The 14,538-nt window shown below is 37.5% G+C and overlaps 1 protein-coding gene across 1 annotated transcript in view; it reads right to left on the reverse strand.

The window, feature by feature from the left end:
* Positions 1-14,538, reverse strand: part of LOC5567119 (lysyl oxidase homolog 2B) — a 28,522-nt gene that overhangs the window by 12,750 nt on the left and 1,234 nt on the right. Inside the window, exons 2-3 of the mRNA XM_021837711.1 lie at positions 476-622; positions 154-410 (exon numbers count right to left, since the gene is read on the reverse strand). Of these exons, the coding sequence (XP_021693403.1) occupies positions 154-410; positions 476-622 (404 nt within the window). The remainder of the gene's footprint in view (positions 1-153; positions 411-475; positions 623-14,538) is intronic.

A 14,538-nucleotide genomic window follows, 5' to 3' on the forward strand; every position in this document is an offset into this window, starting at 1 on the left:
ATTGGGTTGTCAGAAAATGACGTTTGCCTTCGTTTTAAGTAGGCTAAAGCCCAACTAACAGGAGCCCAATTGAAACGTAGCCCACCTAAAGACAGTGCAACGAACGAAACTCGACTGTATTCTATCTTTTAATCACAAACATCAAAAACCTACCTCAACTCGACCTTCGTTGGGAATTCTCCCGCCAGCCAGCCGCACCTCCAAGTCCTTCATCAGTGACGACTTTTTCGGCTTAAATTTTTCCGAAATCGGCTTAGGCGTCGTCTTGGTTTCCTCTCCGTCATCTTTTTTGCAGATTACCCCAGCCGATTCACTCGCTTCGCAATCACTGTGACCCCAACCGTCAAAGTGACAATGCGCTAACTCCGACTCCTTACCGCCACAGAACAGGTTGTCCATCCAGAACTTTCCTTTGAACGTTGGAGTGAAATTAAAATCAGTACCAGGGTATATAAAATGCTGAGCCGATACTTACGCTTGGCCTTTCCAAAGTGGCCGCTGTGGGTGGCTTTGATATGGCCGGGGAATCCGAGCTGCCGGCAGACTACTTCCGCTTCGGACGAGTCCCACTCATCGTCGCACACCGAGCCCCATTTACCGTCGTGGAAAATTTCCACATTTCCTGCAAGCGATAGGAATGTGAAATTTCTATTAGGAGATAGTCGGTGAGTTGGAATTTATTTTAAAGGGAGTTGATTGAACTATGGACCAGTGCACGAGTTCAGTAATTTGACGTTTGAGCGGTGCTGAATTCACTCGTTGCCATGGTCACATGAATAACACGGCACCGCTCAAACGTCAAATAGTGAACTCATGCATTGGTCCATGGACCGATACACAAGTTCACTATTTCACGTTTGAGCGGTGCCGAATTCACTAGTTTCCATGGTCACATAAATAACACGGCATCGCTAAAACGTCAAATAATGAATTCGTGCAATGGACCAATGCACGTGTTCACTAATTTGACGTTTGAGCGGTGCCGAATTCACTCGTTGCCTTGGGCACATAAAAAACATGGCACCGCTAAAACGTCAAATAATGAACTCGTGCATTGGTCCATTCGTGGACCAATGCACGAGTTCTTTATTTGAGGTTTGAGCGGTGCCAAATTCACTCGTTGGCATGGTGACATAAATAACACGGCACCGCCGAAACGTCAAACAGTGAATTTGTGCATTGGTCCATTGTTAGAACGGTTTAACAACCGAAATTCCAACATGTAGTATTGACTGTTTAACGAGAAACTTGCGACGATCGACGCGCCACCATATTTCATATAACGGAGAGTATTTGAACTAACTTGGAGGTGATGGTTTCGCAATTTGGAGGTTAAAATCACCTCCAAACACTAGCGATTTTGCGGTGGGATGTTGACGTTTGATCACGAATTGTATGCAGAGTAGGGCGGATCAAAATTTAAAAATGCTCGAAAATCCAATCTCCCAATGCTTAAGGATGGTAAGCAAAATAGTGTTCTGTGAAATTTTCAGCTTTCTAGGCCCAGATAGCCGTAGCGGTAAACGCGCAGCTATTCAGCAAGACCAAGCTGAGGGTCGTGGGTTCGAATCCCACCGGTCGAGGATCTTTTCGGGTTGAAAATTTTCTCGACTTCCCAGTGCATCAAGTATCTTCGTACCTGCCACACGATATACACATGCAAAATTGGTCAATTGGCATTGAAAGCTCTCAGTTAATAACTGTGGAAGTGCTCATAAGAACACTAAGCTGAGAAGCAGGCTTTGTCCCAGTTGGGACGTAACGCCAGAAAGAAGAAGAAGAAGGTGGTAATTTAAAGGTGGCCCAAAGACAATGTAGGTTTGTATGGAAATTACTATGGAGACATTTTGAGAAATGTTCCAAACACGCTAGTAACATCTAGAGTTACTGCGCACGTGCTTTAGCCTTAGGTGCAGGAGCCTCACTGCTTGCAAGCGCACGGGCGCGCTGTACATTGTGAGACTCTTTTTCGTGCGCCTCATTTTTCTTGAGATGTGTCTCACTGCGGTCTCATGCGCTCCGTCACATGTGCTGCACAGAACAGATAGGAAAGATGACAACAAAAACAGCTGCCAAAATCAACGCGAACACTAGCGCACCTGGTGGCGGCGGGCAAGCTTTTTACACTGTAAATTTACAGAATTAGACAAGAAAACTCGTCCAAATCTTTTTTTTAGATTTCTACTCCAAGGTTGTTGCAAAATAAGGTAGTCTTCAGAAAGAGTGAAATATTTTCATTGAATTTGAAGGTAACGAAAAATGGTTTTGCATTTGCTCCTTGTTTTAGTAATCAGATCGTACAATAGTTTATTTAAGGTGATTATAGAACGAAGCCACACCTCAAATTTTCAAGAGTACAAGACTTGAGAACCAAACAGCGCTCCGTGTTGAAAATTTATCCCATTGGTCACAACCAGCAAGCAAGCAATTTAATTGATTTTCAACGCGAACTGTTGTCAGATTCTCCAGTTTTGTGCTGTTGAAAATTCAAAGTTTGGCTTCGTTTTATAATCACCTTAAATGAATTTCAATATGAATGAGATAAATGTTTGCTGAATAGTCAAGTTTGGAGGTCAAAGTCTTTGCTTCTGGTGCTCCAATGACCTTGAACATTACCAGACATATCCAAATGATCATTTTGTTAGTAATAACGGCCAATGTGTAAGTGTTGAATCAAAGACAATATAAAGACCTTCATGTCCCTTGCTGTGGCCCAAAATTCAATGACACATAAGGTAACAGAGCAGAATCTAGAATGCCGTGAAAAGTGTACTGCGATCTGTCAAACTTGGGTACCTTTTGCAGTACCAAGGGACCAAATGCAGTACTAGAAGTGGTACCCAATCTGAGCCCGAGTGGGACGGACCTGGTTGTACTGCACATATGTAAGAAAATAATTTCATGCAAATTCCTTACAATGTTCCAGACTTTTATTTATTTATTTTTCTTAAGCAACAATGAGTGTAGTACGTGACCATACAAATCTTACATAGATCTCGATAACAATCCCACCAAGTTTTTAACATCTTTTTTTTCTATTATAAGCAGCGGAAGAATAGGGTAAAACATCTAGAGTAAATAACGATTACTTAGAAACATACATTTTTAGAATAAAAAATAAATGGTTGGTGGCTTGAACGCTTTTGGTGTTTGTAATGTAATAGTATTCAAGATGCTTTTTTTTTAGATTCAGGAGATTTTGGACACAACAAAACTTTTGAACTTATTATATGGCTGTTAGAGTGGAAAAGTTCTTTGTGTTTGCAAATGAGATGATAAGTTTAATATTATATTGTCGATGCAAAATTTAGAGAAAGATAAACAAACGATTAGGACATTTTCAATGGAACCTCGACCCAAAATAAAAAAAAAATATTACCAAAATTCATAAATTTACTGAGATTGTCATATAAGTTCTCCTAAAATGTGTAATTTCGCGGGATTTTCTAAATTCACGTTGAAGGCCAAATTTCGCGTACTTTGCCGGTTCCGCGAATTTGTTGTATCTTGATCTGGTTCATGTTCATCCATGAAACTTCAGTTAATTCAAGCGAAGTAATTTTTTTCTGGAATATTGATAACAAACAAACAATAATTATTCCGTTTATAATGAAAAAAAAATCAAGAGGAGATGGTTTTATAGTTTGCGCGACCATTGTGTTATAATCACAGATCATATTTCAGCAAACACCTTGATGAGGCATTTGTCTCATTTATCTTTAGAATTGAAAATTGAGAAGTTTGCAAACAGCCAGAAATAGCATAAGAGTTTCTGTAAACACGTACCGGATTGATTCAAACTATAACCTATAACCAGGATAATATGTCATTGTGGATTTTAATCCTTAATGGAAGAAACTTTCCAGTCTGATAAAGGCTCAAAAATTTCAGTGTCACACAAAACATTTTTGTAAGAAAAACACATCGTCATAAACATTAATTTTCTTTTAACTCATAAGCATATTTTTTAACCAAGTTTTTAACTCAAAAAATATTGTGACTTATTAAATGTTTTTGGAAATAAATGTTATGAAGTCAAGCATTTCTCGCGTTTAGTATCATAAGGGCGTAACTGCAGAGATCTATTTCTCTTCATTGATTTTCTCTCTGGCTGATTACTCGGCCGGATGACTATTTTCAACTGCTTTTTTCGATTCAGTAGAAAGCACTCATCATCCTTCTTCATGCTGCATCGCAAAATGTGGCGAAAACGGTTTGATTTTTATGTACTAACGTAAAGAGAAAATCGAGAAGAGAAATCGATCAATGCAGATACGCCTGTATGATACTAAGCGCGAGATTTTATAAATATATTAACTTTAGGAGCATTTGATTACATTGGATTAGTTGGGTATCTACACCTCGTTTATTCGTCATCTCACGCTCAACATGTGCAGTTAAGGCACCTTATCGATCCGACGTGATTCCGCACTTCGACTCGCACTATTGAGGAAATTCGTGGGAATACATAAATTGCCAAAGATAAGTATAAATTCAATCTAACAATGAAACAACAACTAAAAATTTATTTAGTATTTTTTTCTGATTTTTTAGAACGCGACTCTGGTTGAACACCGGAACTTTGTAATCGTTTCTTCTCCTCAAACGTCTACCATTGTATTCTTGCTGGACAGCGTATCTGATGCGCTATACAACGTGCTATGTAACATAACACCAAAGACAAATTATAACACCGCGATAAATTAATCAACCTTGCACTCGTCTAAAAATTTACACATCAGACAGAGGTTTCTGCTTCATTTAAATCATAGCAGTCCTTTGATGGAAAGTAATAAACAAAACTCGATGCGTGATCAAACGTCAACATCCCATCGCAAAATCGCTAGTGTTTGGAGGTGAAGTTTTCTTCAAAAATGCGAAATCATCACCTCCAACTTAGTTCTGATACACATACACATTTAATTCACTGTCAATACATTGGAATTGAACTTGATATGATACATAGCCACGTGTGTTGTAAAGTTTCCTGAAACGCGCATTTGCCCAAAATTCCACGTGGCGAATGGTTCAGGAAAGGAACAACCGCGTTCGATGAAACACCGCAATGTTATCTCCCAGGAAAAATAAGTAAAAAGCGAGCTAAACCGTGGTTGTTCGTTTCCTCTGGGGCACGCCGCGTGTCCTTTTGAGCAAATGCGTCAATAGAAAAACTTTATGTTTGACATCTATTTATTGCTTTAAACGTTAGACGAAAAAGGTGCACATGATTGAAATTTGCGTTATTTTTTCAGATACAAATTTACAGTGCACCAAGGGGCGGGGGAGGTTAGTAGTTAATGTTTAAAGTCGGAAAACTACAGTCGCACATAAAGAATATTACCAATCACCACACCATTTTGCTAATACATTCCCAAAGAAAGCCAAAATATCGTCAAAAGCCAATAATTAGCAGAAAATGTTCATGTTTGCAATTTAAAGCGTGTCGAGCTTTTGTTGCCAAATGTTTTGATTCAGGTGCACTGCAAGGCAGCATGGCTTACTATGCTGGCGAATCAACAGTGTTGACATAACGTCAAACAAATTATACAAGCGAGGCAGATCATTTTAGACGAAATTAACGTCAATATCCTGCACTGTAAATTCCAGTGAGGCAAACAATGTTTTATTCGCCTACTCTTCTCCACATTTTCCTGTACTCTAGATGAAAATTACTGTTTGTTCTAAGATGGCTATCTGTTCTGTGTGTGCTGTTTAAAAGTCAGCGCAATAATTGAAGTGATTACAAAAGTTTTCAAAGAGGATCGAAATTGTAACTCTTGGATCGTGAGTCTTCGACCATATCATGCAGGCCATCTAGACACCTGCATAATGAGGCGAAAATAGTTGTAGAGGCTCTTCGTTACTAAGCAGTTGTTTCACAACTTGGATACCGATGGCGAGCCGTAGCGCCGAGCAGCGCATGAGACGTGTCTCCCCGGGAGCACATCGCCTTGCGCGCTCTTTTAGAATTTTTGTGAGACTCCGGCTAGCGCAGCACACTAGGATTACCATGAGCTGGGAGACGGTATGGTTGGAGGCTCGTCAGTACATTTATGTGCTCCTGAGAAATATGTAACTCTAGTAACATCTGTGCACCAGTATCCACCCATGCCCCTATTTCCGCTCAATAGCTTTAGCTTAGCTTAGCTTAGCTTAGCTTAGCTTAGACTGACTACACATATCAATGGTTGCTATTCCGTGATTGACCGAAGTCAGTGAAAATGCACAAAGAATCAACTAGAAGTTCGGCTGGGATTGGCCATAATCTTCTTCAGTGTGCATAATTCAGTGCCTCTATTTATACAGGGTCAATAACGGCGCCGGCCACGTCCTTGCAGTCAGGTGGGATTGGGGGAAGGAATGTTAGTATGTAACCTTTGCTTTTTGGAGACCGTGTTTGCCTCTGCATCTCCACAAAGGTTACTGGGAGGGATGTTTGTTAATGGGGAGGATCGTTGGGTCATAGGATTCACTTTGATAAGCGATTAGACCATGATAAACAATGATTTGTGAGATATATACATGCTTATACGTATATATAATATTTTCATTTGATATGAACAATTTCTATGTCTTATGCCGACACTTACAGTGGCGAACCATCCAAAGTTTGTTGAATAAAGTGAACCTTTCGCAAGTCTACACTTGTAGTGTCGAACCATTCAAAGTTTTTTTAATTACAAAAATAAAGGTATATAAGAGGTGTTCTGAAAAAAAATGCAAAACATAAATAACTCATGAATCAGAGTTTGTGTCGACACTCACAGTGACGAACCATCCATAGTTTGTTGAAAAATCATATTTACATCCCACCATTGTAACGATTGAATGTGCAGTCATACATATTTTATAGATTAGAAATAGTAGAATGAAACGAGCTCACCAATTGATCCGTTATCCTTGACTGAGCAGCCACAATCCACTTTCGGCTTCACTCGTTTACTCGGCTATAAAAAAGCACTCAGGAAAAAAAATAAGCGCGCGACCCAAAAAGAATAAAAAAAACTGTTCGGGCTTTCTTGACGCACTGCCCAGGAGCAAGCGTCAAGGTCGAAGGATCAAACAGAACTAACCGATCGCGGCACTTTTTCACTTTCTCCAACCGAACTCATCGATCACGCCACTTTTTCACTTACGAGACCGACGCGCGACATGTTTGATCCTGCCCTCGTCGCTTGCCCCGGGAAAAGCAAGTGTCAAGGTCGAAAGATCAAACAGAACTCCCATGCCCCTATTTCCGCTCAATAGTGTAAAAACTGATTTTTCGTGCCAAAATTCGATTATTCTAGCAATACTAACAACTGTCAAATGAAGTCGTCTGACGGTATTTTTATTTGATAAAACAATTCTTTAGCTTGAGCTTGATTGGCCGCCCGTGGATGCACTCCAGTATCGCCAGATCAGCTGCACTTACACAAAGAACCAACCGAATGACTGCTTGGGACTAACAGGCATCCTCAGTAGACCTATTCATATTTTCAAAAATGTCTGGAAACTCCCCAGTCAACCAATACTTTGATTTTTTATTGCGAAATGAACTTCTGGCCAAAATTTCACTCAATTTAGAGTAAATTTAGTTGTGCTTCAAATCAATTATGTGTTTTGGGCTATTTTCAAGCTTTAAAAATCATAACTACCGAACGAAACATCAAAATTTATCGGAAATACCTCTACATAGTAGTTTATCCAATTCTACGAACTTTTGCCGAACACAATTTTATGATTGGAGCAACTTTTAACATAGTTTGGTTGAGGTTTGTATCTCGAGGTTCTTGAAAATCTCTTTTTTCGGGAATTGTTTTCACTGAACAGCATGCCTGCATGAAAATTTCGGATTTTTAATTTCCAGACATGATGACAATGTATATCTAAAAGTCAATCCCGTTCAAAGTAACCATTTATCTTACGAAAATAAATTGTAAAAAATAGGTAATTATGAGGCACATTTGTAAATCCACTGTGGGTGAGCCAAGAGCACCACTGTGAGCTTCAATGAATACAAAAAATGAACACGTTAGCACTGCCTTTTCTCAGTCGATGATGATGATTGTTTTCAAATCGTTCTAAATGATCAGTGAAATGCGATCAAAACAATCATCACTCGGAAAGAAAAAGCAATGCTAACTTGTTCAATTCATTCGTTTCCGGTACATGTGTCATGCATGATTTAACTATCATCAGGTTGCGATGTGGTGCTCGATCTTTGGGCATTTATTGTAATTTATTGCCTTTAGCAACATGTAATCTGTTTATGGTCAATGAATTCATAAATGTATTATGTTTGATTCCCGTTGACTAGGGCCTGAAAAAATAATACCAATGCATGTTTTATATACCATGTATATTGAGAAAACTGTAATTTCTGGGTACAGCGGAGTACAAATTTGGATCAAACAATGTTAAAACTCAATTCAATCTTGTTAGCGTGTTCGACAAACTTTAACAGAATAGAATTAGCTTTCAAATAGTGGTAATAGCAAGTGGTTTTGATTTTCCACATGCTAGTTATGATTTTTCAAACCTTGAAATAAGCCCAAAAACATATTTTCAACTTGAAGCATACTGAAATCTTTATCAAATGAGCTGAAAATTTGACCAGACATTGTTCTTAGCATGAAAATTCCGAATACTGCTTGACCGGTAGATTTCCAGACATTTTTTCAAATATGAACAGGTCTAATCCTCAGTGTATAAGTGCTGGTGATCTTCTATTTTTAGGCAACAATGGCACCTGCCACGTCAGAATGCAGACCAATGAGGGGAAGGGGGAGGAATTGATGATGCATTGAACTGACTCCCACGTAGACCGTATATTCCACTGCATCCACGTCAGTTCATGCGGGAGTGTATGGATTGGGGGAAAGGCATGGCAGAGAGGTTTGCTTTTGTGGTTAGCAGACTGCCTATGTATCAGGCGTAAGAAACGCACGTGGAAGTAGGAAGCGTTAGGGAAACGGTTTCTTGTCCGTCTCTGGTTCTAGCGTTTGTTATGAACGAATAGTATGAGTGGGATATATTGCGGCGCTTATATTAAATCCACATCCAGCGGCGGCGGTAACGCGCAGAAGATATGCGCGCAATTCAAACGCAACGTCAAAATTCAAGTAGGCTTGGAGCTGTGAGCGGTTATTGGATTACTAGGTATTTTTGTGTGTTCCAATAACCGCTCACGCAAAAAAATAAACAAAATTCGAAAATAATGTCAATTTTTGTATACAGCCTTCTTTATTGCAGTAGTAGCTATGATTTGACTATAAAAAATATCAGGATCTATAACAAAATTCGAAATAATGCATCTTTTGATTAGTTCGTTACGAAATCTGTTCACCGTGAGCGGAAATAGGAACACTTAGTTGCAGTAACAAATGCAATTAAATATTTGTTTATGAAAGTTTTTCAAATTCTTTTCATTTTGTCGCTGAATACCTATACTTGGAGCAACATTTTGACATAAAAATAGTATTGATCGACACAATAGTTATTTTATAATAAACATTTGAACACATAACTTCCCTTAAATGAGCGGAATCTGGTGCACTGATGGTACTGTAATGTAAGTACAAACAACAACATCACAACAAGAATTACATATTTTTACATCAAATGATAGGGCTTCAAAGACTTATTCAAATAGTATGAATCAAATGTTCTCAATTTTCCTAATTGATTTAGTCATTCAAGATAATTATACTTAAAACCGTAAAACGGGGTAACTTTGATAATGCGGATAACTTTGATAGAGCGAGACCCACAACATATTAAACGAAATAACGAAGTTTCTGTCAAACAATTAAGGAAAACGCATGCAAAAGTAAAGAGTATTAGTATGACACTTCAAAGTTATTTTCGTTGGAATCAAGTGCATTTGAGGATTTTTATGCAAATATTGAAAACATACATGATTTTAGCAATTTTGCATCGCTTACAAAAAATCTGTTCTACGATCACTATGCGATAAAGTCATAATGAGTTCGTCACTTATCCATGACAGCCTAGTTCTAGTAGAACATGAATTCGGTCTTAAATCTCAGCGAAAACCATTTTTACAAACTGCGACCATTTTTGTAATCTAAGTCAGAAATTTCCATATAGCGTTAAACGCCTAGAGGTATGCAACGCTCTACAAATCAAACACCCTCCATTATCAAAGTTACCCCAAAACAGAAAACCGACTTTCGATTACATGAAAAATTATATATCCATTCAGAATAAATCTTTTCGCAATCTATTAAGTGCAATCGATAGCTTGGATTTCAGTACTTGTTTTAAAAATATGAATTGTAATTCTTTGAAACACCATGCATAAATATTGAAGTTTTCTTCGAAAAAAACTATCAAAGTTATCCCATCTAACGGTACGTATTATCCTAGATAGATTTCATTCAAGATTGTCGTCGGAAACGTTGCAATGAAATTGAGAAGTAGATCGAATTAAATTTGGTTTAATTTGAAGGATTTTGTAATTTAAATCGTTCGCACAATTATTCACGGAGTAAAATTGCAGGAAACAAGCACTTTCGTAGTTAGCAAGTGAAATAGACAACACAGCTGATAAATCTAGTAGAGGCACCACAGTTATTGAAAAGAAGTGGCCTAATACTATGAGGAATAGACTTGAGATTTAGATTTCAAATTTTGTATATGGATATGGTAATGCATCTCAATGCTGTTTGTAAGTATCTTGCACTACAATTCCAAACCATTTTTTCTTTAAAGTAAGTTTTTGGCGCTTACGCCCCCTATTTTTAATCCCTTGACAAATTCATGAAAGATGAATGAATTATATAAATCACATCACATTATGACACCAGGAAGGCTTGTGCCTAAATAAAAGTACAGTTTTGTTTCAAATTCCGAACTCTCGAATTTTGTATGGAGATTTCGTTGAATTGTTTAACCCCTCTACCGGCAGCTTCATTTTTTACCGCAGAAAAAAAATTCAAATCGCGATAACTTTTTTGTTTCACGGTATTTTTGCACCATTTTTTCATAAGTTCTCAAAAACTCTTCTAGTTTGAGGATCCGTGTCGATATTGATCATTAGTCATCTGGATCCAGAGATATTCCGAAATTCCTTGGGGGACCGACGCTTAATCATAACCCACGTATATATCTTAGGCTACAGATTTTTTAACGTATTAAGATGTTCACTCTTTAGAACAATACATTAATGAAAGTATGTTGTGAAAAAATGAAGCAATTTGGAGCAGCCGTCTTTGAGTAATGAGCATTTATGTTGCTGATACCAAGCTGACCAAATAAAGATCTTGAAAACTTCAAAAAACCTCATATCGTAATTTTCAGATATCTCTAAGAATTCTTAACAAATTTGTATGATTTTTTCAGAGTAGCTCCTTATTACATTGTATTGTATAGGCCACATTTTACTTTTTCGATAAGTTGACGTAAAACAAAATGACCGCCTAAGACATTTTGTATGGAAAATGTCGATCCCCCAAGGAACATTGGAATATCTTTAAAACCAGATCACCAATCATCAATATCGACACGGATCCTCAAACTAGAAGAGTTTTTTGAGAACTTGTGAAAAAATGGTGCAAAAATACCGTGAAACAAAAAAGTTATCGCGATTTGAATTTTTTTCTTGCGGTAAAAAGTGAAGCTGCCGGTAGAGGGGTTAATAGGGCTAGTGTACCATTAGTGGTGCACCTAAGGGAAAACATCTAAAGCAGGGTTTCTCAACCGGTGGTCCGCGGACCCCTAGGGGGCCGTTAAGACTTCTCAGGGGGTCCGCGAAGCCATAATAAATGCAAAGAATCTCTACATGGTCAGTTTTGCATAGAGTATTAGTAGCGGGTTTCAGATATTTTATCTTTCAAATATTAAAAAAAGGACTTGGTCAATTTTAATGTACACAATGATTTGATTTTATTTGCAAGTGTGACAACATTCCTAGAGGTATCCATAAAAAATCGTTACTTAATTTTGACTTAATCATTAGCAGATTTGTTCCGGCTTCTTGGCGAGCCTCCTTAAAATTTATTAGTTTCTTAGCGAATTAAGCATTTGAAGAAGTTTGATATTCTTCTATGTTTTAAAATAATCAAACCAAACTTCTTGAATTTATTAGCATAGTTGTAGTTTGACTTATATCTGCCGTAGTGATCCTTAATAGACTTCTGCAAAGATTTTTGATCTGACAAGACTTTTGAAGAATTCCTATCGAAAGTTGAACGAACTCCTGCAACGGCCAGAAGGCTTCTCAAAAGCTTATTCCAAGATGATTTTCAAAATTTTCTCTTTTCTTAAACCGGGGAAAAACTCTATAGGGTTAACTCAAATTTAGGTATTCAGAACATATTTTTTGCATCTGCTTTGCATATCAGCCTACGTTTTATCAAAAGAAAAAATAAATAACTAACCGGCATACTTTTCCTACCAACGAAAACAGTAATGAAAAGAGCTATTCTTCAGCACTATGATGATATTGAATTAAACAGTGAAGAGGTTTAATTGAATCTCATAACTAAATCTTAAAAGGAAACAAAAGAACAAAACCAATTACTTTTGTGTTTTTTTTTTTCGTTTTATGAAATTATTCCAAGCAGGGTTTGCATGCAGGATACCTAACCTTTCTTTGTGACATTTCTTGGCAAAAAAATTCAAAGTTTATGATGGAAAGTTTGGAAATACGCAAAGAAATCTTTCAAATCTAGTGAAAATCTTTTAAACTTTGAACAGAACTTCATTGTACTGTTGTGAATACACTCCCGTGAATATGTTTGGATTCACCTCCTTAAAAACATACACAAGTGCAGTGTTAATAGACTTACACTCAAATCTCAATCAATGCGATCTCCCGTGAGAGCCAACTCATTAGAGATCTACTTCGCAAATCTCGCGCTTGGGAATTTGATGCAAAAACACTCAATCAACTCAAACCGTAAGAAATGATTCAGTCGCAAAATTCGTCAAAAACTTGTCAAACCCGAATGTTCCTGTTTACGTTAGAAAGGATAACTATAATTTTACCAGACTAACAAGAAATTATGACCGTGTGTCAGTAAACTGTGGAAATACGAGACAATGAGTCAAGAAGGTGAGCCAACCCATCCATGATTTTTTGACTGCTGAGTTGCGTGATTGACAACTCACGACTGAAAAATCTCAAGCGTAAGTTATGAGAAATTGAGTTTTTTACAACACTGCACAAGTGTTTTGTCCATATCTCTGTGATTACATGTCCAATTGAAACTCTCTATGTCGCATTCGAAAGACAATGAGATATGTATCCAAAAACATTTTTTGAATTAATTAACATTTTAAGGAAATATACTGAAAAAAACATGGCCAATTTCCTCAGCATTGTATCGACAAAAATATGTTAATCAATGTGTCATTACAATCATAATTTTATATTCTTTGAAGTATACTATATACAGTCATTCAAGTCACCGTGCAAGCGATTAGATTCACCCCTCAGTATGCTGTATCGTGCAAAAAATTGGGTTCACCTGAGCTTACTTAAAACACGAACATTCTGTGAAATCTCAAATCAATCATGTACGCGCCATTATTTGTGTTTGGAAAAGCTATGAACTATTAAAATCAAATGGAAAATTTCAGAAAAATTGACAAAAATTATTTGCGTGTGGCTGAGGTGTACCCAAACTTTTGCACGATGACTTGATTGACTGTTCCATTAATTTTAAATAGTTTTCAGATTTTCCCCCCAAAATTTTGCAATTGCTCCTCAAAGAATATAAGATTACGGTTCTAATGACGCATCAATTGTCAATTGTGGTCAATCTGAGAATATTGACCATGTTTTTTCAGTGAATTTTTTGAAAAATGCCACAACTTTAAGTACAAATTTAGTGTTTTTTGGAAAAATACCTACAAAGTAAGAATATCTCATTATGTTTCGATTGCGCCATAGAGTGTTTCAATTGGACGTATAATCACAGAGATATGTACAATGTGTTTTTAAGGGGGAGAACCCAAACTTTTGCACGGAAGTGTCGGACGGAAGCCAGCAACAACTTTCATTAGAAGCAGTCAGGCACCAGGAGTAAGAAGTTAGTCTCAAATCGCTAACTTAAGTTTCAGAAGGGAAAGGGGCAACTTTCATACATCTGTCTAAAAATGTACCACTAACGAATTTCTGTGATTTGCTCAGTTTCAATACTATTTTTAATAAATTACAGACGTGGATTTTGGGTGTGTTTGCCAAGGGTATCTGATGATTCATAATGACATCCTTGGAAAGCTTACATTTCGAGACCATCTATTTTAGGGGTCCGCGGGATGTTTGTAGAACTTTAGAGGGGGTCGCAGCTGCAAAAAGGTTGAGAATCACTGGTCTAGATTATGTCCAGGATGGGTTGAGGGTTTCCGGAATTCCGTTTTGTACCGGGCAGTCTGCAATCTTCAGGTGCGTATGTAGGTGTTGCAGTGGTAGTGGTAAGTATTTTCTCCAGCATAGACAAATAACGTGTTTGGTATATTAAACACATCATTATACTGATTTGACACTTTATTACACACTACACAAAAGATTTATTGTACACTATAGAC

Source organism: Aedes aegypti, chromosome 1, assembly GCF_002204515.2.
Source record: "Aedes aegypti strain LVP_AGWG chromosome 1, AaegL5.0 Primary Assembly, whole genome shotgun sequence".
Classification (NCBI taxonomy): Eukaryota; Metazoa; Arthropoda; class Insecta; order Diptera; family Culicidae; genus Aedes; species Aedes aegypti.